The 23,421-nt window shown below is 46.0% G+C and overlaps 1 protein-coding gene across 1 annotated transcript in view; it reads left to right on the forward strand.

Moving 5' to 3' along the window:
* The first annotated feature begins 718 nt into the window (after positions 1-718).
* LOC111152819 (WW domain containing oxidoreductase) overlaps positions 719-23,421 on the forward strand; it is a 1,002,850-nt gene continuing 980,147 nt past the window's right edge. The window contains exons 1-4 of the mRNA XM_022511477.1: positions 719-825; positions 6,672-6,736; positions 7,110-7,167; positions 8,008-8,186. Coding sequence (XP_022367185.1) covers positions 719-825; positions 6,672-6,736; positions 7,110-7,167; positions 8,008-8,186 — 409 coding nt within the window. The remainder of the gene's footprint in view (positions 826-6,671; positions 6,737-7,109; positions 7,168-8,007; positions 8,187-23,421) is intronic.

Consider the following 23,421-nt stretch of genomic DNA (forward strand, 5'->3'; position numbering starts at 1 on the left):
GTGAGCATCTTCTCCAAGTCGTGGCTGTTAGAAGGTGCGGGAACTTTCATTTTTCACGTTCCCATGTTTTATAACGTTATGGTTATATGCACAACAAAGCGTCTGAGTCAGCCTGGGTGATGGGAAACTCTGGAATTTCTGAGCAGGAGCATGCAGTCTGCATAACGTTCTGAAAGACGGAGAGGCCAGAGCCCGGAAAACCAGTCCCCGCATCCCTCATTTCTGCTCCGCTGTGCATGCCTGCCCGGCCTGGCCTACATTTCCCAGGATGCTCATTTGCTGGAGCTCCAGCAGGACTGGTCAGAACAACGCGGAAGTAATTACGGGTCGCTCAGCAACGGGCGGAGTTCTGGACCAGGACTGGAGGCCCACGCCCCTTCCCTAAGGCCGGGAGGTGGACGAAGCTCAGCTCCATCTCCAGGGTAACGGAGCGTCCGCCGGTTTTTACTTCCAGCCGAACGGCAGTACGCTCTCCCTCTCGTGCTTTCACCCTTTCTTCCCAGGCCCCGCCCCTTTTACGCCCGCAGCTGCGAAACGCGGGAGACCTGATTCTAGCTCCCAAGTCGTCTGAGCGGCTCGGGGCTGTGCAGTGCGCAGGCGCGAGCGTTTGGGTCTCGCCGCGCGCGGCGCTTGGTTGAAGCCCGAGTGAGTTCCTGGGCGCGGAGACCCGGCAGCGGGCGACCGAGAGAGTAGGTGACCGAGCGCCTCCTCTGCCGTCATGGCAGCCCTGCGCTACGCTGGCCTGGACGACACGGACAGCGAGGACGAGCTGCCCCCGGGCTGGGAGCAGAGAACCACCAAGGACGGCTGGGTTTACTACGCCAAGTAAGGGGCCGCAGGGGGGCCGCCGGGCCTGGGACGCACCTGGAGGGGGCCTCACCTGGAACCCTGACGGCCTCACGTGCCCGGGACCCCGCGCCGCCTGCAGTGCCACCTGCGCGCGGAGGGGCTCGGGCCGGCGCTCCCGCTCGGCGAGGCGGCTCGAAGTGGACGCGACAGTTCAAGAGCTTCCTCATGCAGGCTCCCAGGGTCCCGAGGAGGGGTCGGCAGCCTTTCTGGGCCCTGGGTCCTGCGGGGTGTCACCTGGCAGCGCCCCGGCGCGCCCTCTGCTGCTCAGAGGCGGCTCTGCACGGTGCCATGGTGGCCCGCAGGCCTTACTCCCTCATCCAAAAAAAAAAAAAAAAAAAAAAAACCAGTGCCTCGCTCCCTCCTCCTCCGGGGGTCCTGGGCAGGGAGCTAGGAGTATGTATTTTTTAAAATTAATGTCCTAATATTTATGTGTATGTATATATGCATATATACCTTTGCATATATAGTAGAACTCCAATAATTCCTGGTAAACTTTTGGAAACACCAGAAGACCCTTTCTCCCTCCCCTTACTGTGCGACTTGGGGCCGTTGAAAGAACTCTCAGTCACCATTTTTCCACCCATAAAATGGGTTGACAGTATTTTAATTCAGACACTGTTTCTAAAACACTTAGCATAGATCTAATAAGTGCTCTGCTCAATAACTTAGCTTTTCTTGCTCTCTCTGCAGCTGTGACAGCACCTCCTAAGCCTCATTAGAATCACCTGTCGGTGGTCCTACACCTAGAAATCAGAGACCTTCATGCAGCAGACACCCAGCATGGGGAATCTGTATTTTATAGGCTTTTCCCGTAAGGCAGGTTATCATTTGGCTTTGAGAAGCAGGGTTGTAAATCAGTGATTTTCAGCAGGTGGAAAGCTTAGAAAATACTTTTTCCTTGGTTCATCCTCCAGAGATTCTCATTCAACTGGTTTGGGCCCTTCCAGCCTCCACAGATATGTTGTAAGATTTCCCCAGGAGATTCTAATCTACCCACGGTTGTGAGCCACTGCTGTCTTTGGTTGCTTGGTAGAAACAAAACCAGGAGAGAAAAAAAGATAAAAGAAAAGTAGACCTTGTTGAGTTTATTCATTCAAGACACACTGGGGTTTTACCACATGCCAGGCTCTTTGTTGGCCACTGGTTATACTGAGATAAATAAGACCCACTTGTCAGCCAGTCTTATATGGCAGAGTGACACGTGGCTAGTTCTTGTGCAGTGTGTGGCTAGTGAGCAGCAGCCAGCTAATGTGACGCCTGCATGACTAGGTGGGGAGCACCTCGGGGGCTTGGGGAGAGTTGGCACCTGAGCCCGGCCTCAGCAACTTCTAGGAGTAGAAGTGGGCGTGTTCAGGGCCAGGAGGGCAGCTCAGGTAGAGGAGACAGTGGAGGCCTCTCTCCGGCCCCTGTGCTGGAGCAGCGATGGGAAGATTAAGGCAGCAGAGGAAGGCCCCAGGGTGTGGAGGCCCTTCTGTGCCTCATGGAAGAGCTGGGGCTCCATCGTCAGGACCTAAGGGTCCACTGAAGGCTTGGAGCCAGGGAGTGCCATCGGATTTATATCTTTCGAAAGGTGGTTTCTGGGTCTGGATAATGGTAGGGGTGAGTCTAGCAGCAGGGAGCCGTGAGGCTGTTGTTGGGCTCCAGGCAGCTTCCGAGCCACACTCGCTGTTATCTCTGCCTGGAGATCTATGTGCCTGGTTCCTGGAGAGCTATATGAAGGGCTTTGTCATCCCCCAGACCCGAGCTTAAATGCTCAAGAGACCTTCCCCTTATCCTTGACTGCTGAACCCTCCTCCCAGCATCTCGTTATCTGAGTCATGGTACTTGGCCTTTTCTGTAGTCATCTCTGCCATGTTCCCTTGTTTGTGCTCTGCCTTCCTCCCGCAGATTGTAAGCTTCATGAGGGCAGGGATCTTTTCTTGTTACCCTCTGAATCCCCTGTGCTTAGCTCCTGTGAGATGTAAGTCCCTGTGGAATGAGTGAATTAATTCCTCCAGTGAAGGGTTCCCTGGGCCTCCCTGAGCAGGTGGTATACGGGCCCCTGGAATGCAAAGGTCCTGGAGGTTCGAGCCCTCCTCTGCCTCCTGCTTTGTGTGGGGCTTACCTTCGTTCTAGCCACTTAGCCTGGGCTCCCTGACTTTCTTTCAAGTTTGCCTGGAGCCTGGTGTTGCCGTGGCTCTTCCCCCTGCCTCCTACTTTATGTTGAGCGGCCTTTCCCATCTGCTTCCTTCCTTGATGGCATCCAGCGTCTGGGCTCTTCTTTTCTCTAAGTAAGATCAGCACAGCCCAGTCGGCACCTCCGAGTGCTTCTGGGGGATTCATGGTGCGTATATGGCCTCCGAAAAGGCTCTCCTTCCTCCCCAATGTTGGGTCTCAAACTGGCCTGTCTGGCCCTGTTGTTTACACTGAATATAGTGACAAGTTATGCTGGGTCCTCACTGGGGTCCGCCTCTCCAGTCCCCCTGCCCTCTGTTCTTTAGCTCTCCAGGTGGAAGGATGCCTCTGACCGACCCTAACCCGGGATTCCCACCAGTCCCCCTTGATCTCTCCCGATCTACAAGCATCCTAGTCTGTCTTATTTCAACTCTGGAAGGGTCACTTGTCCTCTCTTGGGGTTTGGGAAATGGTTAACGGGCTAAAAGAAGACTGTCCTCTGAGTAGTTCCTGTTTTCACATAGTCTTCCTGCAGCAAGGCCTCCCCCAAGGACAAAGGCTGTGGCTCCCAATGAGAACCCGCTCCCTGATTCATACCTTTGCCCCCTCCTGTTGCGTGGCTTCTTTTGGCCCCTCTTGCTTTCCCATGTGACCCGTGCTGTACTCACAGACCACAAGAGCATGCATGTCCCATGGCTCCAGGGCCCACCAGGCTGGGCTTCCAAGGAGAGGACATTCGTGCCACTGAGGGCAGACCTGGCACCAGTGAGAGCTGGTGGGCCCTTCTCCCCTCCTTGGCATGGTCCAGAGCAGCGCCTGTGCCCAAGCCAGGGGGTGGGGATGGAGGGACCAGGTCTCAGTGCTTGGGACTCTCACCACAGTCACCTGGGCCTTCCTGGGCCCTTGAATCCCAGCACCCTTGACTTCTGTAGCCTGGGCATCTTGGCAGCCAGAGGGCCAGCCAGCCTTGCCTGGTCAGGAGATGGTTCTCTGGTCCACAGGGCTGGCCCTCCTCCCAGCCAGCTGTCTGTGTCCAAGTTAACTGTGCCTCAAAACAAATTTCTGGAATAACATACTTGGAAGTGATATCCATGTAATGTGGTATGCATTTAATTTTGATCCTTTTGGTTTAAATTAAGATCACTGTTAATTATCTCTTTAAATGACAAAAAGCTTATTGAAAAAGAAAAAATAGAAGAGGGCTTCTGTTTAAAGGAGAGGAAGATAACACTTTGGGGACATGTGTCATGATTTTCTGTTCATTAAAAAGTCATTTTAGGTTATAATTAAGAGTACTTTTTAATTAAGTTTTATATGTGAGTATTTATTTAAATTAATGCTTCTGTCTGAAAGGCACAGTTCTTAGTTCTTCACACATGTTAACTCATTGAGTCCTTAGTAACCCCAAGGAGCAGATGCTATTATCCCTATTTTATAGATGGGGAAACTGAGGCACAGGGAGGTTAAACACCTCTTTAAGGGCACATGGCTGGTGAATGGGAAAGCCAGAACTCATGAGCATTTGGGCTCTGCAATCCTTATTACCAAATTATGTACTTTTCTCTTGTGTCAGGCCTGAGGTTCACTCTCAGGGACACTGTCCTTCAGGGGACAGTTGGTGATGTCTGGAGACACTTTCTGTTGCCACAACTGTGGTATATTGGCATCCAGTAGGTAGATCTCGGGGATGCAGCTAATCGTCCTGCAGTGCACAGGACAGCCCCCACAGCAGAGAACCGTCTGGCTTAAATGTCAGGACTGCCAGTGGTAGGAAACCCTGACTTAGGCATTTTTTGTCAAAGTCAAAAACATGGGGTGACAATGTTTATCTTGTTTTTTAAAAATGTCTTTCAGGACAGAAAAAAAAAATGTTCTCAGCGAATTTTCCAACTCCTTCAGAAAGCATTTCTTCATTCTGGTCTGTTTCCATTTGAGCGACTCCTCAGGCCAGGCCCAGGGCTAGGTGTCTGGGGTTCAGCTGGACGCGGACCTGCGGGGGTCCGTGTTCCACTCACAGGGGCACTTTGTGGATTCTTGAGGGCAGGTGTTTTTGGCTCAAAGCTCAGTCTGCTGCCTGCCTGTGGGATGCGAACTACTTTTAACACCAGGCAGAGGAAAATGTAAAATCACATTTGTAAACTGTTCTCGAAGAAGCATGAGGAGGAAAGCAAAGCAAAGAGCAGGAATGGTGTATGTCATTGCCGGCGTCTGGCCTGTTTGCTCACTGTTCCTTCAGTTCGCAAGGAGAAGCAGGGGTTGTGCCCACGAGGAGCAGCTTATCCTTCCCCGGGGCTTAGGCTCTCCCTTTTCGCAAGTAGAATTTCGTGGTGGTTGACATACAAGTAGACGTTGGTCCTTGCTGCTGATACCCTGCGTTTGTACAGTGACCTCATTGTTTGCCTGTCCTGTCACAAGTAGCGTGTCCCTTACCTTTCTTCCAGCAGCCCTGTGAGGTGGGTATGTGGGGCCAGGGAGACTGGCTGACTGGTTACAGGCGTGCGGGAGCCCAAGCCTTTGTCTCCTGAGTCCAGTGTCGATAGGGCTCTGGAACCCACCACTGAGAGTTTGCAAACAGACCTGAAGCCTGCAGTTCCCAAAAACACCTTGCTTGGCCACTGTAAAATTCTACCGCAGATTTGTGCTTTCTTTGTTCTCTTTAAAGTAACTGGTAGGGAAGGCATATTCAGATTTTATCATCTCGATGTTGGTGATTAATTATTATTTTCTACTTTGGCATGAGTATGTGGACTTTTAGAAGTTCATCCTCCCTGTGAATGTCTCTTGCAACAGCCCGCTGCTTCTCTGATGAAGTAATTTTATGTTTTTCTTGATTCTTTATTACCTGTTGACAGGTATCTCTCGTCTGTTATTGGCTCACGATTTTAATTATAACTTTGTTTGCTGTTAGAGGAGATGCTGAAGTTAGCACAGAAATAAGACTATTTTGTTATTTGATTTGTTTGAAATAATAGGTAGCACTTTTGATGGTATTTTATATGTCAGGTGCTGTGTTCTGCCCTTTATATACCTTATCATAGCAATTCCTTGAGATGAGTTTTAGGATCTTTTCCATTTTGCAGATAGGTAAACTGAGGCTCTGAAGTTGAGTAACTTGCAGTGAGGTGACCTATTCTAACTGCATTCTTAAATACCTCTTGGGAGCAATTAGGAGTCAGTGCTTAAAACACTTCAAAGTTATATCTGTGGAAAGAGTAAATACTTAAGATTAATATTATAGCTAAATGATGTCTAAATATCAGTATCATAAAGTAGACTGAAGTTTGTTCATCTCTCCTGAGATAAAACGAAAACAAATGCAAAACATCTCTGGGTATTCTGAGTGATTCACTAAGCTTCCTAAAGTTGACCCAAGGGGTTCCCGTCCGCTTCTCTTCCTCGTCCTCCACAGCCCGCTCACAGAGAGAGACAGGCTTTCAGGAGATTTCCTCGGGCTGCTTCTCCTTCCCATCCAGGGAATTGGACCAGAGCATTTATGTTCTGAATATGTCTTTTCTGAACTCTGGCTTTACTTCTCTTGGGAAATAGTGTTGTTTGGGCGGGGGAAGGGGGGGAAGCAGTGCAGTTGATTAATTTTTAGTAGTGTAACCTTCATTTACTATTTTTTTGTGGAGTTTTAACTTTTTTTTTTTTTTTTTTTTTAAAAACAGTCATGCTGAGGAGAAGACCCAGTGGGAACATCCAAAGACTGGAAAAAGAAAACGAATAGCAGGAGGTTTGTATGTGGTTGTCATAAAGCAAAGAACCTTGCATTTAAAGCATTAATTAGATAGCAAAACTGTCACAATCAGGGGACAGGCTGCTCTGTCAGTCCTGGAAGGTTCTCTAGGAGGGAGCCATCAAGGAATCGGGCTCTCTTTTGGAGCTCACGGGATATGGCAGAAGGCGGCAATGAGAGAGGGGTGGAGTGGTGAGGGTGATTTCTCTTGGGCTTTTTGTAACAGCCACTGTTGGTACACACAGCCTGAGTTGGCCCAGCATGGCTGCTGGTCGGTCGGAAGGGCTTTGGGGCGGGGGCTGGAAGGGCACGGGCCTCTGTTTGCCCCATCCCTGCTGCATGTAGACCTGTCAGTCTTCCTGTGTTTCAGATTTGCCATATGGATGGGAACAAGAAACTGATGAGAACGGACAAGTTTTTTTTGTCGAGTAAGTGTCTATATAGAAACTCAGTCATTTTGGTTTTCAGTAGAAATTTTTTTTTTTAAAGATATTTTTTATTTATTTGACAGAGAGAGAGAGAGAGAGAGAGAGAGATCGGTCGGTCACAAGTAGGCAGACAGGCAGGCAGAGAGAGAGGAGGAAGCAGGCTCCCTGCTGAGCAGAGAGCCCGATGCAGGGCTTGATCCCAGGACCCTGGGATCATGACCTGAGCCGAAGGCAGAGGCTTTAACCCACTGAGCCACCCAGGTGCCCCTTCAGTAGAAATTTTTTGTTGTAAAAGTAATATACCTCGAATCTAGAAAAAATATACAGTATATAACTGTAATCTTATCAGTAGGAATAACTACTTTTAATTGTTTTTTAATTTATTCTCCAAGTCTGTTTTTCTTCAAAGAAAAAAAAAAACAACTTAGGGAGTGTGCTTTTTTTTTTTTTTTAAAGATTTTATTTATTTATTTGACAGACAGAGATCACAAGTAGGCAGAGAGGCAGGCAGAGAGAGAGGAGGAAGCAGGTTCCCTGCCGAGCAGAGAGCCCGATGTGGGGCTCGATCCCGGGATCCTGGGATCATGACCTGAGCCGAAGGCAGAGGCCTTAACCTGCTGAGCCACCCAGGCGCCCCGGGAGTGTGCTTTGTGAATCGTGTAGGACCCTGTCCTTCTCCACTAAAGTTTTGTGAGCATTTTCTCCTGTATATATTTTTCAAGACAGTGGTGCTGAGTGGCCGTGGAGTATTATTTTGTACAGATGTACTGTAATTTATCAGCTCACCTATTGGGCATTGATGTTGTTAAGTTCCTGCGTAACTACTCCTTTTCTCTGCAGCCATATAAATAAAAGAACCACCTATTTGGACCCGAGACTGGCATTCACGGTGGACGAGAACCCTGCGAAGCCAACCAGCAGGCAGAGGTACGACGGCAGCACCACCGCCATGGAGATCCTCCAGGGCCGCGACTTCACCGGCAAAGTGGTCGTGGTCACCGGAGCTAATGCAGGAATAGGTAGGCCATTCCTTACAGTCGTCGTGATTTTTTTGTCCCTGCTGTCTTGAAATCCACTTGAATTTGAACTACAACGAAATCTTTTAGAGTGATTCCCTAATGTAAACATGTATTTATAGCCTTTCCTACTACTGTTTTGTTAAGATCCTGGCCTCTTTTTTAAACCTCACTCTTCTCGTGGAAGGCCATGGAGGGGCTGACCTTGAATTCTCTGAGAGCTGAATACTCAGCAAAAGACTGTGGCTGTTCTGGTATTCAGGGATTAGAGACAACAGCTTCCGTCTAAGGGTTTCCAGCCTGGTCTGTGTGGTGTCTGGACACATTTCAGTGACCTGGGTTATTGAAACCAAAATTGATTGGTAATGGATGGACTATCAGGAGCAACAGCCTATCCTGACTTTGGAACAAAGGATACTGCAGGTTTCAGCTGGTCACTGAGAGTATCATTTTCGTTTGGTAACAGGATCTTGTTTCTCTTTAAAGTTGGGGAATTAGTCCTTGTCTTAACCTCTGGATTGATTGTTTGAACCACCAGTTTAACTGCAGTGACCGGCACAGGTGGATGGCTTCAGAGGCCCTCCTTGCTCTAGTGAACAAGGCTGCTAGAAGGAACGGGCAGAGCAGATGCTGGGGCAAGAGCTTTCCACGTGCTTTTAGTCTTACTTTGTTTTGATCCACTGACATCAGCATCCGTACCTGTAAGAACCAGACTGCTCTGAGTAAGGATTTGTGTCTTCAGGTTAATTTACATAGACGAAACAAAGTACACTGGGCTGTTTCTGGCAATTTCTCCCTGCCCTTTGACCCTTCACAGCTCCCCCATGGCCCCCCTTATTGGCCTTCTCTTTCATAAGCTTAGTCTCCTCATGCCTTCGTGCACCTCCTGCACTGTCTTCTTTCTCCATCCTTCTTCACTGTCAGGGACCCCTTCTCGAACCTCCTCAAGCATTCCCGGCATCATCAGGGGAAGCGCAGGAGGTGAAAATACATTCTTAGAGGATCAGCTGTTGCATCGCAGAGGCTCTGCGGTCTTAACGAGCAGCAGTCCCGGAGTAGAGCTCTTGACTGCCCTTGTCTATGAAGGCAGAGAGGCAAACGGAATTTAAAAAAAAAAAAAAATGGAAAGGGATTTATTTAAAATCAACTCTCAGACCTCACCCTAGGCTCAGAATATGTTCAGTCCAATTTTCTGAACTTCTGATTGGGGTGGGATTCTATATAATCATCATTGATATCGAAACTGATGATGCTTTATTAAAAATAATGACTGGTTCCTCAGTCACTCAGGAAACACCGTGTTGTGTTGATTGCATTGACGGCTCCTCTATGAGGGTGTGGACCGATACAGTGGAGAATAATTGAGACAAAATAAGTACTTAAGGACTAAGTAAAATATCTTTTTTTATTTTCTTTAACACTCAGTTAGCCAGAAAATTACCTAAAAGATCTCATTCTTTTACTCTTCTAGCGAGACAGTTTTTTCCTTTAATTAGTAGGATACGTGACCTGCTGGTTATGTTCTGCGTAAGGGTCCCAGCGTTGTTCTGTCTGACGTCAGAGAGCGGACCTTGGACGCTCCTAATGATCCGTCAGAGATCCGCAGCAGCAGACGCATGACATCGTGATCCGGGATAGCTGAGTTGTTCAGAACATCCAAAGAGCTTTGTGTCGTTGGTTCTCTAATCATAAAGGAGGGGGTTCCAAAGCATCGAGAATAAACGTGTTATTCAATGGCCCTGGAGCCGCTTTGAGTAAACTCCGTGCCTCTGCACTGCTCCCTGAATTCCTCTCAACTTCCCCTTTCTTGAAGACCTTTCCTTTCTGACGTCCACAGTCGGCTTGGCAGACGCTGCGTGCAGGTTCCGTGGTCCAGTTGGGTGTGGTGACAAACCCTAAAACGCAGAGCGGGAGCAGTGCCGGGAAGGTCTGGGTCCACCGGCTCTTCCTATTCAATCTCCCGCACCCGCCCCCCCCCCCCGCCCCCCGCTCTGGCCCCTCCCTCAGAGATTGCTTGTAGCACTTCCGCTCACCCCCTACCTTCTCCTCTCTTGGGAAGTATAGGTCTTGGTGGGTGTGGAAGATTTTTATTCTTTTTTTTTTTTAAATTTTTTTATTTTTTATAAACATATATTTTTATCCCCAGGGGTACAGGTTTGTGAATTGCCAGGTTTACACACTTGACAGCACTCACCATAGCACATACCCTCCCCAATGTCCATAATCCCACCCCCCCCCCCATCCCCCCCATCAACCCTCAGTTTGTTTTGTGAGATTAAGAGTCACTTATGGTTTGTCTCCCTCCCAATCCCATCTTGTTTCATTTACTCTTCTCCTACCCCCTTAACCCCCCATGTTGCATCTCCTCTCCCTCATATCAGGGAGATCATATGATAGTTGTCTTTCTCCGATTGACTTATTTCGCTAAGCATGATACCCTCTAGTTCCATCCACGTCGTCGCAAATGGCAAGATTTCATTTCTTTTGATGGCTGCATAGTATTCCATTGTGTATATATACCACATCTTCTTTATCCATTCGTCTGTTGATGGACATCTAGGTTCTTTCCATAGTTTGGCTATTGTAGACATTGCTCCTATAAACATTTGGGTGCACGTGCCCCTTCGGATCACTGGAAGATTTTTATTCTTGATTTTTGAAACAATACCGCACTGAAAATTCCAAGCAAGCAAATCCTTGCGAATCACTTTCAGTCTGTAGCAGTGGTTTCGGGCTTAAAGACAAGAGGCTGGAGATGGGCACACAGCTTTTCATTGTTGCTGAGTTCACTCTTGGATCCTGCGTGCCTGCCTTAGAAAGTGTCCTTGCCCAGGTAGGCTGTGGCTTCTAGATAAAGTCCTTCCTTCTCCTGGACTATGAAACATGTCCATTTATAAATTGCAGTAACCGCTTTTCTGCCCATTTCAGATGAAGTAACTGAATGTAGAGTGAATTGGGCGTCTTCACTTCCAGGACATACGGGCACTCAGGAGTCATCCTCTTCCCAAGCTTTAATAGTGTTGGTGTCCACTTTCCTTTTGCCGCTCACAGGAGCCTGATTTCTGTGTAGTAGCTGTCCAGCCTTTAGCCTTGTGGACGTCTCTTCTCTTTGAAGTAGAGTGGGCTGCCACAGAGCATACCGGTACTTACTGGCATGGTGGCTCCAAGACTCAAAATGTAGGTAACCTGGTTTGCTTTGCAAAGGCTGATTCACAAACCCGGCGTTCCCCGTGATTCTTTATTTTTAATTTTTTAAATTCTCCACAGGCATTGCTTTGTTGGAACTGCTATCAGTGAGGCTGTCTCCCGGGTGGGAGGGGAAGATCAGGTGATAAGAGGGGACACCTCCCTTGATGAGCTTCAGTGTTTAATTAGGATGCCCCCCCCCATGTGACATCTGGGAAGATGTTGTGTTACTGTCTTCCTCCTCTGGCCGTAAGTGATCGGGAGCTGTAGTTAGAATTTTCAGTAGTTTATGGTACTAAGGCAGTTAGAGGAATTCCCACTTAATACAAGTCAAAAAGATCAGGGTGATTCAGGAAGATAGAAGGATTCTGAGGAGATGTCAGAATAAAGCATCAGGAGTTCATGAAATCTTTGTTTTTACACTTAAATTCTGCAACTAGTTATTGCTGTTGTTTGGGTTCGGCTGTCTAGATGGGGGGTTGGCAGACCCTGGCTCATGGGCTAACTCGGTCTCTTGTCTGATGTTGTAACTAAAGTTTTGTTGGAACGTGGCCACGCCCATTTATTTCCATTTATTTCTGTGGCAGTTTCTGTGCTTTCAGCAAAACTGAGTAATTACGGTAGAGATGGTATGGCCTGCAAAGCCTAAAATGCTTCACTATCTGGCCCTTTGTAGAGAAAGCCCCTGCGTTAGAGGATGTAATCTCTTTCAAAGTAAGATCACCCCAACATTCTCCAAAGTAGCCCCAATTTAGATAACATTTAGATAAATTTGATGCCCCAGGCCACAGGAAGCTTTTGGTGGCACACTCTGTGTAACTGCTGGGGACGCCCCACCAGTGTCTTGCACTGTTTGCTTCAGCTGTGTCCCCTTCTTTAGGGAGCTGTGAACATTCGCATGTCGCCTCCTCAGAAACTAACACTTCTCTCCTTGACCTCTGTTCAGCCAGCGTTCTGAGCCCGAAGACCTTTATAGATTGAGAGATGTAGCTTGGACCACTCTCTGCAGATCAGCATCTCAGTATCCAGGGGGAAGTCATCTCTTCACCCAAACTTCTGCTAGCAAACCCAAGAGGCCCGGAACCTCACAGTCCCGACTGCTAACCAGTAGAGACGAGGGAGGAGCTGATTTCTGTTTGTGCTCAACATAGCACGGAGCAGGAAGGGGGCAGGTGTGTCTCGATTCTCTGGACTTAGCGACTTGCGTGATGGCTCTGATTTGGTAAAAATGAGTGGAAATGGATTCAACCATTCTTTACTGGGATAATATTAAATACAAGCCTTGCCGGAAAGTCTCGGGAGAGGGACTGTTTTAGGTTAGGACATTTCCCATCACGGAGGATCCCACAGCTATTTTTCTAGACTTAGCCTGTCAGTTGCGCTGATTTATCTCTGTATTTAAACAGGTGAGTAGGAAGTGCTGCTGGCTGGCGTCCGAGGGCTGACATGTGCTCATCAGAGGCAGGATTCTTCGCATGAGGGGTTCATTGAATGCCTCAGTGTGGGACAGCACCTACCCTGTTGATGGTCTCCTGTTAGCAGGGCCTTTTGTTGGAATTTACAGCCTGTCGCAGTGGGCATACAGAATTACCATCACATTTAAGGAGTGAAATCCAGGTTTTGTCAAACGTCCATTTAAAGACTAGTAACAAGGAGCGCCCGGCCGGCTCAGTCGTAGAGCATGTGATTCTTGAGCTCAGGGTCATGCGTTTGGGCCCCATGTTGAGTATAGAGATTACTTAAAAACAAAAGTCTTTAAAGAAAGTAAGAAGTATGGGCAAATTAAATATTTTCAGTGTAATGTTTATTGGCAATGATGATAAAAACTTTCTCCTTGCTGTCTTAAACCACCAGTGGTTACAATTTGGCTTTTAAATCCCTCTCAGGATTTATTCAGGATGAAAAATTCCTTTGGCCTATCACTGGGCTGCATCAGTGTCATGACTTTAGATCTAGGATAGCCTGGTTTGGTTTCGATTTTTGAGCCAGAGGACCCATTACCAGGAACAGAACTTTTTTCCCTGAACAAATACAAGCTGGCCACTTGGGTCTATACCAGTGAAATGTATTTTAGGACCGACACTTCATTTTCTGGTATTTTTGTAATGTAATCCCCTTGCTAAATTTTATTACATAGATTCTAATTGTGTATATTTATTTAAACATCAAAATTGGTATCTTTTGAACATAAAATGTACATGCTCAAGCATGGCAGTCACCCCTAAATTTTTCTCCTTGAAACAAAGTGAAGGTATCAGATTTCCTTGTAGGAATCCCAAAATGATAGTATAATGTTGAAATTGCTTTTTTTGGCTTTGTGAGCCCATTTTTTAAAGCTTGGGGTCTTGTTCCTAAGTCATGTGTTTAAATTACAGCATGAAACATAGTTACCATGTTCTTTTATCCTACTAATGACCACCATGATGAATTCAGATCTGGAGTAAATTCTACCAGTTCTGCAGTAATACAGGAAGAGTGCTTTTCTTCATGTAGAGAAGTGTATTCGTTCTTAAGATTTTTAAAGATTTTTTTTTTTTTTTCATTTGACGGACAGAGATCACAAGTAGGCGGAGAGGCAGGTGGAGAGGCAGGCAGAGAGAGGAGGAAGCAGGCTCCCTGCTGAGCAGAGAGCCTGATGCAGGACTCGATCTTAGGACCCCAGGATCATGATCTGAGCCAAAGCCAGAAGTATTAACCCACTGAGCCATCCAGGCACCCCCGTTCTTAAGATTTTTAAACCCACACTTCAAAATTAGGAACTGGACTAGCTTCCTTTATACCTTCAGTTCTTTGCGCTCTTTTCTATACCTAGTGTTATTAAATTTTGCCTTCTATCGTAAACCATGTGTTGACCTTTTTTTTTTTTCCTCAGTAATTCTAAAAGATCCCATAAATCTAAGGCCATAGGCTTCCTTACAGTCATTTTCTTGGTCAAAACCTGCTCATACGGGATCATTACACTTGGGATCCTGATGCCTGATGGCAGTTTCCGTTCTGATTGTCAACAAGACTCAGAATAATGGGGTCTTGGCATTTATCTTCCTTTTAAGAACCTGTGCTCGTTAGTAGAAGGAAAATTTCTGAAGTAATCTAAATAACCTTTTGGGAACGTATTAAATTAAAAATATTTGTGACAAGTGGGGCACCTGGGTGGCTCAGTTTCAATTCAGGTCGTGATGTCATGGTCCTGGGACTGAGCCCTCTGCTGCACCATGCTGAGTGGGGAATCTGCTTGAGATTCCTTCTCTGTCCCTCTGCCCCTCCCCTGGCTCACTTGCTTTCTCTCTAAAATAAATAAAAAAACTTAAAAAAAAACCCTAAAGCTCCAAATATTTGTGACCATTCTTCTTTTATGCTAGAGTATATCCGTATATTACAAGTAAAAATTTAAAAAGCATTTTGTTCTGAGATGCTCTTGAGATTTTTGGCAGTATTGGAAAAAGTCCTTGAATGATACTACCTAAAATTGAGAATTAGTACCTTATGGATTAAGCAACCATTTTGCAGTTAAATATTCTTAGACATTGAATATCCACGGAGATTGTGTGGTCTGGTTCAGAGTACATGGAACTGAGTATTTGTGGAAACCTTAAGAGTATCAGAAAAGGTGCTCCTGGGTGGCTCAGTTGGTGAAGCATCTGCCTTCAAGGTCAGGTTGTGATGTCTGCGTCTGGCTCCCTGCTCATCAGGGAGTCTGCTTCTCCCTCTACCCCTCCCGTCTTCCTACATGTGCCGTCTCTCTCTCTCTCTCTCTTTCTCTTTCATATAGTAAATAAAATCTTTTTTTCTCATGTTCAGTTAGCCAATGTATACCACATCATTAGTTTTTGATGTAGTGTTCAGTGATTCATTAGTTGCTTATAACGCCCAGTGCTCATCACCACTCATGCCCTCCTTAATACCCTTCTGGTTACCTCATTCCCTCAATCCCCTCCCTTCTGTAACCCTCAATTTGTTCCCAGAATCCAGAGGTTCTCATGGTTTGTCTCCCTTCCTGATTTCTTGCCACTCAGTTTTCCCTCCCTTCCCCTGTGGTCTCGGCATCATCCCCTCCAGGTCCATCCATGTTGATGTAAATGGTGGGTATGCATCCTTTCTGATGGCTGAGTAATATTCCCTTGTTTGCTTCTTCTTCCTCTGCTTCTCTCCCTGCTCATGCTCTCAGACTCTGTCTGTCTCAAGTAAATAGTAAATAAAATCTTAAAAAAAAAAAAAAGTGTCAGTGAAGTTATGTATCCAAAGGAAGAGACCAACTGAAATATTCTAATGACCCTCATCATTGGTAATCACATATAAAAATCATTTAAATATATATATATATACGTATAATGCTATATAAATTATATATATGTATCTGATTAGAGCTCATGCTTGTTGTATGAGAAGAGTTGAATTTCACACTTACATGTTGGTTTAGGATTTCATTGATTAGGGTGACTGTATAACGAGAGGGGGTTGTGGAAGCCCTTGTTCAGTGACAGAATGATTCAAGATCATCATTTAAAGCGAATATCTAAAAAATAAGACTTTTACCCTGATTTGCGATTACAGGTATGAAAATCTGGAAGTTATTTTATGTAATACCCAATTCAAGTAGTTAGATCTTTTGGTTTTACTAGAGTAACATAGCCATGGTCCTGAGAAGTTAGCCCGAGAAAGGTCTTCCTACAGTTCTACCTTCCCTCCACTAGAGGGCTCTGTTGCTCCGTGGTACAGTCAAACAAAAGCCCTGGTGTCTCAATATAGTTTTCTTCCTCAGCTGGTCTTGCTTTCATTTTTTTTTAAATAATGCCTTTTACTTTCCTAACGTATCTTTTAGGCCTTGTACTTCTTGGTGAAATAGTTCAAACTGAAGGCCGTTAACCAGTGTCATGTTTGTTTCTTTTTCCTTTTCTCTCTCTCTTTTCTTTTTTTTTGGTTTTTGTTTTTTGTATAAAATGCCAAGGGTGAAGAGATCCCTTTAATAAAAAGGTCCATTGTATTCAGGGAGCAGCCTGTTCTGCCAAATTACACAAGGGCATGTGTTTTTGTGACATTATTGGTTTTGAGTGTGCTGGCCTATCAATAATGTGGTTTTATTTTTCCCCCTAAGTGGAAATTGTAATATTTAAATATTAATGCCTCTGTTTAAGGTTCATTTAGAATGCCTTGGTGATCTTAGAATTTATTCGAAGAATATAGAGTTTCCTTGCCCCTGCCACCCTAGCCTCACCCAGCATTATATAATTTGTTTGTAATTAGACTGTTTATTAATGATGTGTTTTTATACTAGAAAGAAATGTGTCCTTTTGGACTCAGTATGTGTTTCTTAAATCAGAGAGGCCCTATGAAACCAAATACTTAATATGAAGCAAGTAGCCAGTGTTCTGTGCGTACAAGATCTTAAGGGGTGTGACTTTTATTTTGGCTCTATAACTAAAGTTTGAGGCCACCCATTAATTGCATGCTCCAGCTCTCAAACAGAAAGTTGGCCCAGGAAAGGAAATACTTTTGGCTTTACAGAACTGCTTATTTTCAAATTTTAAATGGGGACAGGATGAATACACTATGTTGCGTACTTTACTTGTAGGGAGCGTTTTCTCAGCAGCTTGTTCTTTCTCTCCTGAAAACGAAAGAACCTTGAAAGCATTGTTGAATATACTTGTAACATCGCAAAACGATGTCACCAGGTTAAAGATATCTTGGTCATCCCTATACAGATGTGTCTATTGTTTGTCAAATCAAAACTGTTAACATGAGATGGTTATCCTGGGAATTATTACAGATTTCACAATAAAAGGCACGCTGCCAGTTGAAACCCTGTGGACCCTCGCATTTTCCGTACGATGCGGCCCATGTGCTTTCCTGCCCTTACGGCAGCCTGTCCACAAACTATTGAGACACCTGTCCTTAGCGTTTTCCAGAATAATATCTGGGGGTCACCAGAAGGGCCTTCTTGCAAAGCTTTCTTGAATTGAAGTCTTTGGTAGATGGGTCAAAATTCCAAAAGCAGGAGTTTCTTGCCTACATTTTTTTTTTTTTTAAAGATTTTATTTATTTATTTGACAGACAGAGATCACAAGTAGGCAGAGAGGCAGGCAGAGAGAGAGGAGGAAGCAGGCTCCCCGCTGAGCAGAGTCCGATGTGGGGCTCAATCCCAGGACCCTGGGATCATGACCTGAGCCGAAGGCAGAGGCTTTAACCCACTGAGCCACCCAGGCGCCCCCTCTTGCCTACATTTTTTATATTCATTTGGCTTACTAGATAACACTACATGTCATGATCTGTGCAAGCCCAACTAAATGAGTTGAAGAGGAAGTGTCCTCTTACCTAACGACTCGCGTGACATGGTCGGAATCTAGTCGTTTCACATCTGTGAGCTGGTTGTTCTTCAGGAGTGCTGCTCGGTGTTCTGGGTCCTCGTTAGAAGCCATGTTCCCATCGTGCTGTCTCTGAAAGCAAATCAGGGTTTCCTAAGTGGACTCGGAGAAGATCTAAGATTGTGTGCTCATGCAGTTGAGAGCAGGGGAGAACCAGAGAGAGGGTGTTTGTGCGCGTGATGTGGAGGCGGCGGCGGCGGCGAGGAAGCGCATGTTCCAGTGCTTTTAATGTTTCTCGAGGGTTGAGGAAAGACTAGCAAGGTGGACGGAGTTATGCCTTTCCTGGGATGGAATTATCTCTTACAAAGAGGACCAAAATCGGAATCAAAGCAGTTTCTTGTGTAGTTGTAGGGAAATGAAAGCGAAAACTAATAGGATATTTTTCCTTTTCACTCTTACCTGTAAAATGTACTTAATTATTCCAAATTGGTACCTATCGATCACTGTCATGTTATCTCATACCGATAGCTCTTTAGAATTCACAAAGATTCAGGGTGCCTGCGTGGCTTAGTTGGTTAAGCATCTGCCTCAGGCTCAGGTCATGATCTTGGGGTCCTGGGATCGAGACCAGAGAGAGTCTGCTTCTGTCCCTCTCCGCATCCCCCACCCCTGCCAGCCTGTGCTCTCTCTCACTCTTAAATAAATGAAATCTTTAAAAAAAAAAAAAAAGAATTCACAAAGATTCCACATAGGTCTTATTTCTCACCCCAGTGTTCACAGCTGTCTAAAACTGAGTCAGAATGAAAGCACAGAGAAGTGAGGTAACGTGCCTGAGATCACACAGCTCTCGAGTTGTGGGTTGCAGGACTAGAGCAGAGAACTCCGGGCCCTGTGCCTGGGCCCTCTCCATTCTGCTGGCTGCCTTCTTGCTCCAAGAAATAGTGCAGGGTCCTGACCAAGCTCTTCCCAAGCAGCTCATCCAGTTTGAAATCAGACTGATTCTCACAAGTCTGTGAAAGCCAGCTTGGTGGCAGGCTGTGTGCAAGGTGTGTCTGTAGGATTGAGGATTGAGGCACGTGTGATCCCTGCTGCTCGATCGTGCCCTAGGTCACTGACAGTTTCTCTTCTGAATCCCTCTTTGCTGTTGTACACTAGGTATTGGGGAAGAGTTATGGGGGGATGGATGGGAGCTGGCATTTTCAAGCTCATATATATGCCAGGTGTTGGGCTAGGTTAGCTTTATATGCCTTCACATTTAAGTACTTTAAAGTTATTTGTTATTGGTATAAATTCCTTATGAAAAACTTAGAATGTGCAGATAAGTAAAAATAAAAAGATGTACCTAAGGAAAAAAAAAAAAAACTCACCCCAAATTCTTACCATCCAGACATAACTTAATATTCAGCACATAGGATTCTGAGCATTTTTCCCTTTCCTTCCCTTCTGTGATTTTTCTGTTTATTTTAATTTTGATTTTTTATTTTTTAAAAGATTTTATTTATTTGACAGAGAGAGACAGCAAGAGAGGGAACACAAGCAGGGGGAGTTGGGGAGGGAGAAGCAGGCCTCCCACTCAGCAGGGATCCTATCTCGGGGCTTGATCCTGGGACCCTGGGATCATGACCTGAGCCAAAGGCAGATGCTTAAGACTGAGCCACCCTGATTTTTCTGTTTAACTCCGGAACATGACCACCTTTCCCTGCCATTAAATATGGGCAACATCTTAAGGGACTGGATGGTATTTTCTTCATACAGTGTTTACCGTTCTCCCACTGTGGCACATTTGGGTGAATTTCAGCTTTTTGTGATAGCTGTCAGATGCATATGAACATTTTGTAATTATACGTTTGTGCCCATCCATGACTCTTCTCTAGTTTTATTTTCTGCAGGTGGAATTGCTGAATCGGGGGGTTTGTTCCCTAAACTTAATACCTTGATCTGTTTTTCATCACACCACACCCTTGGAAACGTGTACGGATTTGAATGCTCATTTGCCCTGCGTCCTTGCCAGCCGTGGAGGTTAGCTGTCCTTTCTCCAAAGTGTTCCTTGCATCTGCATGTCTCTGATTATTAGTAAGATTGATCAGCTCTTCATTTGACTGTTTTTATTTATTCTTTTATGAATTACCTTTTTGTCTTACGTTAATAACTATTGGGCGTGTATTGATTGCTAATGGACTGCTTCATTCGTGTGGTATAATTCAATCTTCAAAATGTCCCTTTCTCTTAGAAAGTTAATTTATTTCAAAGTGTCTGTTACTTTTAAGTACATGTTCAATCTTGCAATCAAGAGGAGAATCATGAGGAAGGAGTTGGCCTAACTCCCGTTCGCTTCGCTAAAAACTTTGAAGTGTGCGTCTTATCTGTGACACCAGCTGCCCCTTCAGGCGTGGGCACTGCTGCTTAATCCCTGCGTGGAAGGAGGGAGCCCCCCAGAAGACCCGAGTTGGCCACCGGGGACAGTGGTTGAGTCCCGCGGTAGCACCATGAGTGACATTTAGTTCTTTTGGTTTTGCAAATTTCCCCCAGATCTTCTGTTAATGATAGTTGCGACTCTTCAGAGCTTTTCTGTGCGTTATCTCATTTGATGAGCCTGGCTCCCGCGTGGGGAAATTGTACCACTGCCGAAAATAGCTCTGCTGACAGGCCGGGGAAGCTTGATAGGTAGCGAGTTTCTATCTGGAGAGGCAGCAGGGTGCACGAGAAGAAATCCTGGAGCGGGAAGCAGACGCGACCTAGTTTCAAAACGTGGCCTCACCATGTCCCATCTGAGTGTCTCAGGGCAAGCTATTTCCCTTCTCTGAACTCTTGTTCCACATCTAGAAAACACAGCTGATACTTCTATTCTGTGAAGGTTTTGAAGATGGAACTCCAGAGTGCCCAGGGAGTTGTCTGCTCAACATTGCAGGCTCTTAATAAACTGTAGGAGGCATTTGGGGAACGGGAGTCAAGGTGATCAAGTTACTGAAATTAATTTGGTATTTTCCTAGCTTCCTGGTTCTTGGATCCTCAGAAGGCTGCTGTGGTATCTGTGAGTTTGTCTTAAAATGACCTTTCTAAATAGTTGGTTTAGCCATTGACTTGTCTTTGGTGTGAAAGGAAACATTTTAGGTGTTTTTTGATTGGATGTCAGATAGTAGCTTCATCCAGGAAAGAAGTATCAAGTGAGAAAGGAAAAAAAAAAGACAAGTTTTTTTTTTTTGTTGCAGTGAAGGAAGGAAAAAGATGTATGAAGCTCGGGGGCCAAAAGCAAGGAACACTGGTAAACCTGAAACGAATGCTTCTCGCTAACATCTTTACCAGGAGAGCAAGGCTGGAGAGCATTTTATTGCAGACTTCTGGGAACGTGTCAGGATGTGAGAACTGGCCCAGGAGACAAGTGGTCATAAACTCACCTGACGGAGGACGAGTCACTTTACTGTTTTGAGCCTTCCTTTCCTCATTTGTGAAATCAAGAGAATAATACTTTCTGTCACGTACTTTGTAAGAATCAGATACAAGACCGTGTGCAAAGGGAGTTGTGAAGAATAATCTGTAGTTGCTCACAGTTGAGGGAAAAGAAACAAGGGCCATCGGAAAAGAGGAGCCTTCAGGAGGAGGCGGTTTTAGGTTTGGAGGAAGGTGGAGGTGGGAGGAAGAGAGTAATTTAATTCCATAATGGGCGGAATAACACCGGATCTCTCCACGCTTTTTTGTTGGGATGTGCTGGGAGATTTCTGCCAGTGTCTTTTGCAGAGTTCAGAAAGGGAACCTGGTTTTGAGTGACTTTGTTGTGCGCTGGGCAGTCGATTTTGGTGGTGAGGACTAGGAAAGTTGAGCGGATCCTGTCCCCTCCTGTGTCAGCGGTTGTGACTTGAGCCAGACACTCGGGATGGGGTAATGGGAGGGAAGGTCAGCAGAGGTGGACCCGCCGCGGGCTGGAGTAGTGTTGAGGCTTCTTTCCGAGGGGAGATGTTGTCAGTTCTCACACAGTCACAGTTCCTTCCTGGTCCCCTGATGTGTCAGCCGTTCGGGCCCCTTCCCTCTGCTCGTAAACGCACAGTTCGCGCAGAAGGAGGCCGGAGGAGCGAGCTGCATGCTCCTTGCTCACGTGACATCAACAAGGTTGCCAGCAACATCCTGATTCTGGAAACTTGGTTTTCCTGGTGATCACATGAGCGAAAAGAATGAAAATAATCAATCTCCTTCGAATGGAGAGACTCTGCTGTGTCAGCCACTGATGCCTGTAAGGAGGATGAAATCTCAAAACTTTGTGTATCTTTCAATTTGTCTTCTGACTGCCTTTAGTTTTTCTGCATGGCTGTGTCGTATAGCGAGGCGGCCATGGCTTCTAAATTCAGCAGCTGGGTTTGAGAAACGTCTATCAGCTGAGAGATCGTCATTGCATTCCAAATGCATTACCAAAAAAAAAAAAAAAAAAAAATCCAATTCCTAGTTCATGTACAGTTACCAGATTGAGTGTTTGACAAGGTAGAGAGCGCTTAACAGATCTGTACGGGGAGAACATCTCAGTCAGGGAGCAGAGTCAGGTTTTTGGCAAGGGAGGCCATCCTTTCAGCCCCAACGGTTGACTTGGGAGCTGTCGGTGTCTATGCACGAGGGCCCTTTCTCCTGCCGAGTCTAGCGATCACTGCATGCCCAGGGTTTCGCTTATAGTGTCTGTTGGCCTGTTCGAGGAGGGACTTAATAAAGGGACACCAGCTGTGTTTGTGTGTCACTGTCGTGGGACTCTTAAACTCTCCCAAGTGCACAACTGTGCATTGCTCACTCATATGTCCCATGCATGTTTGCTTTATTGAAGCAACACACATTGATTCACATACAGGTCTGGAGGTCAGAAGTCTGAAATCCATTTCCCTGGGCTCAAACTCAAGGTGTTAGCAGGTCTGGCTCCTTCAGAGGCTCTAGGGGAGAATTTATTTCCTTGCCTTCTTTGAAGCTTCAAGTGACTGTCTATGTTCTTTGGAGTATGGTCATTTCTTCCACCTTCTGACTGTGTCACCCCACTTCCTGCTTCCACATCCCGTTACTTCCTGCAGCAGAGTCCAGTCTTCCCTGACAGTGACACGGTTCCGTGGGGCCCGCCTGCATGACCCAGGATAACCGGCCGTCTCAAGGCCCTCTACTTAAATCACATCTGCTATCCTTTTGCCATATAAGGCAACATTCCCAGGTTCCCGGGATTAGGACTTAGACATCTTTGGGGGTTATTATTCAGCCCACCACGGAAGGAGATGGATTATCTCCAAGAACGCTTTCAGTGTCAGCATCAAAGACTTCTGTCCTCACTCCATCCCTTCCCTACCTAAATGGTTCTTTGGGCTGGGTGATTTTTTTTTTTTTTTTTTTTTCCCCCTAGGAAAAATAGAAGACCTGGTCTCTCAGGTCTCAGTGCTCTGAGTTTGGGAGCAGCCCTGCCATGCCTCATTTCCTCTAGTTTGAGTTTGTCTGATGTAGGGTTGTGTGTAAATTGTCCGGAGCTTTCCTATATTGCCACTGAGTACTCAGTATCATGTGATAGTGATTATGGGAGGGGGGCATTTTTTTTTTTTTTTTAAGATTTTTCTTCACTTATTTGACAGAGATCACAAGTAGGCAGAGAAACAGGCAGAGAGAGGGGGGGAAGCAGGCTCCCCTCTGTACAGAGAGCCTGATGCGGGTCTCGATCCCAGGATCCTGAGATCATGACCTGAGCTGAAGGCAGAGGCTTAACCCACTGAGCCACCCAGGCGCCCCAAGGGGGGCATTTTTAT

The sequence above is a fragment of the Enhydra lutris genome, unplaced genomic scaffold (genome assembly GCF_002288905.1).
Source record: "Enhydra lutris kenyoni isolate GAN:26980312 unplaced genomic scaffold, ASM228890v2 scaffoldscaffold30, whole genome shotgun sequence".
In the NCBI taxonomy this organism is placed as follows: Eukaryota; Metazoa; Chordata; class Mammalia; order Carnivora; family Mustelidae; genus Enhydra; species Enhydra lutris.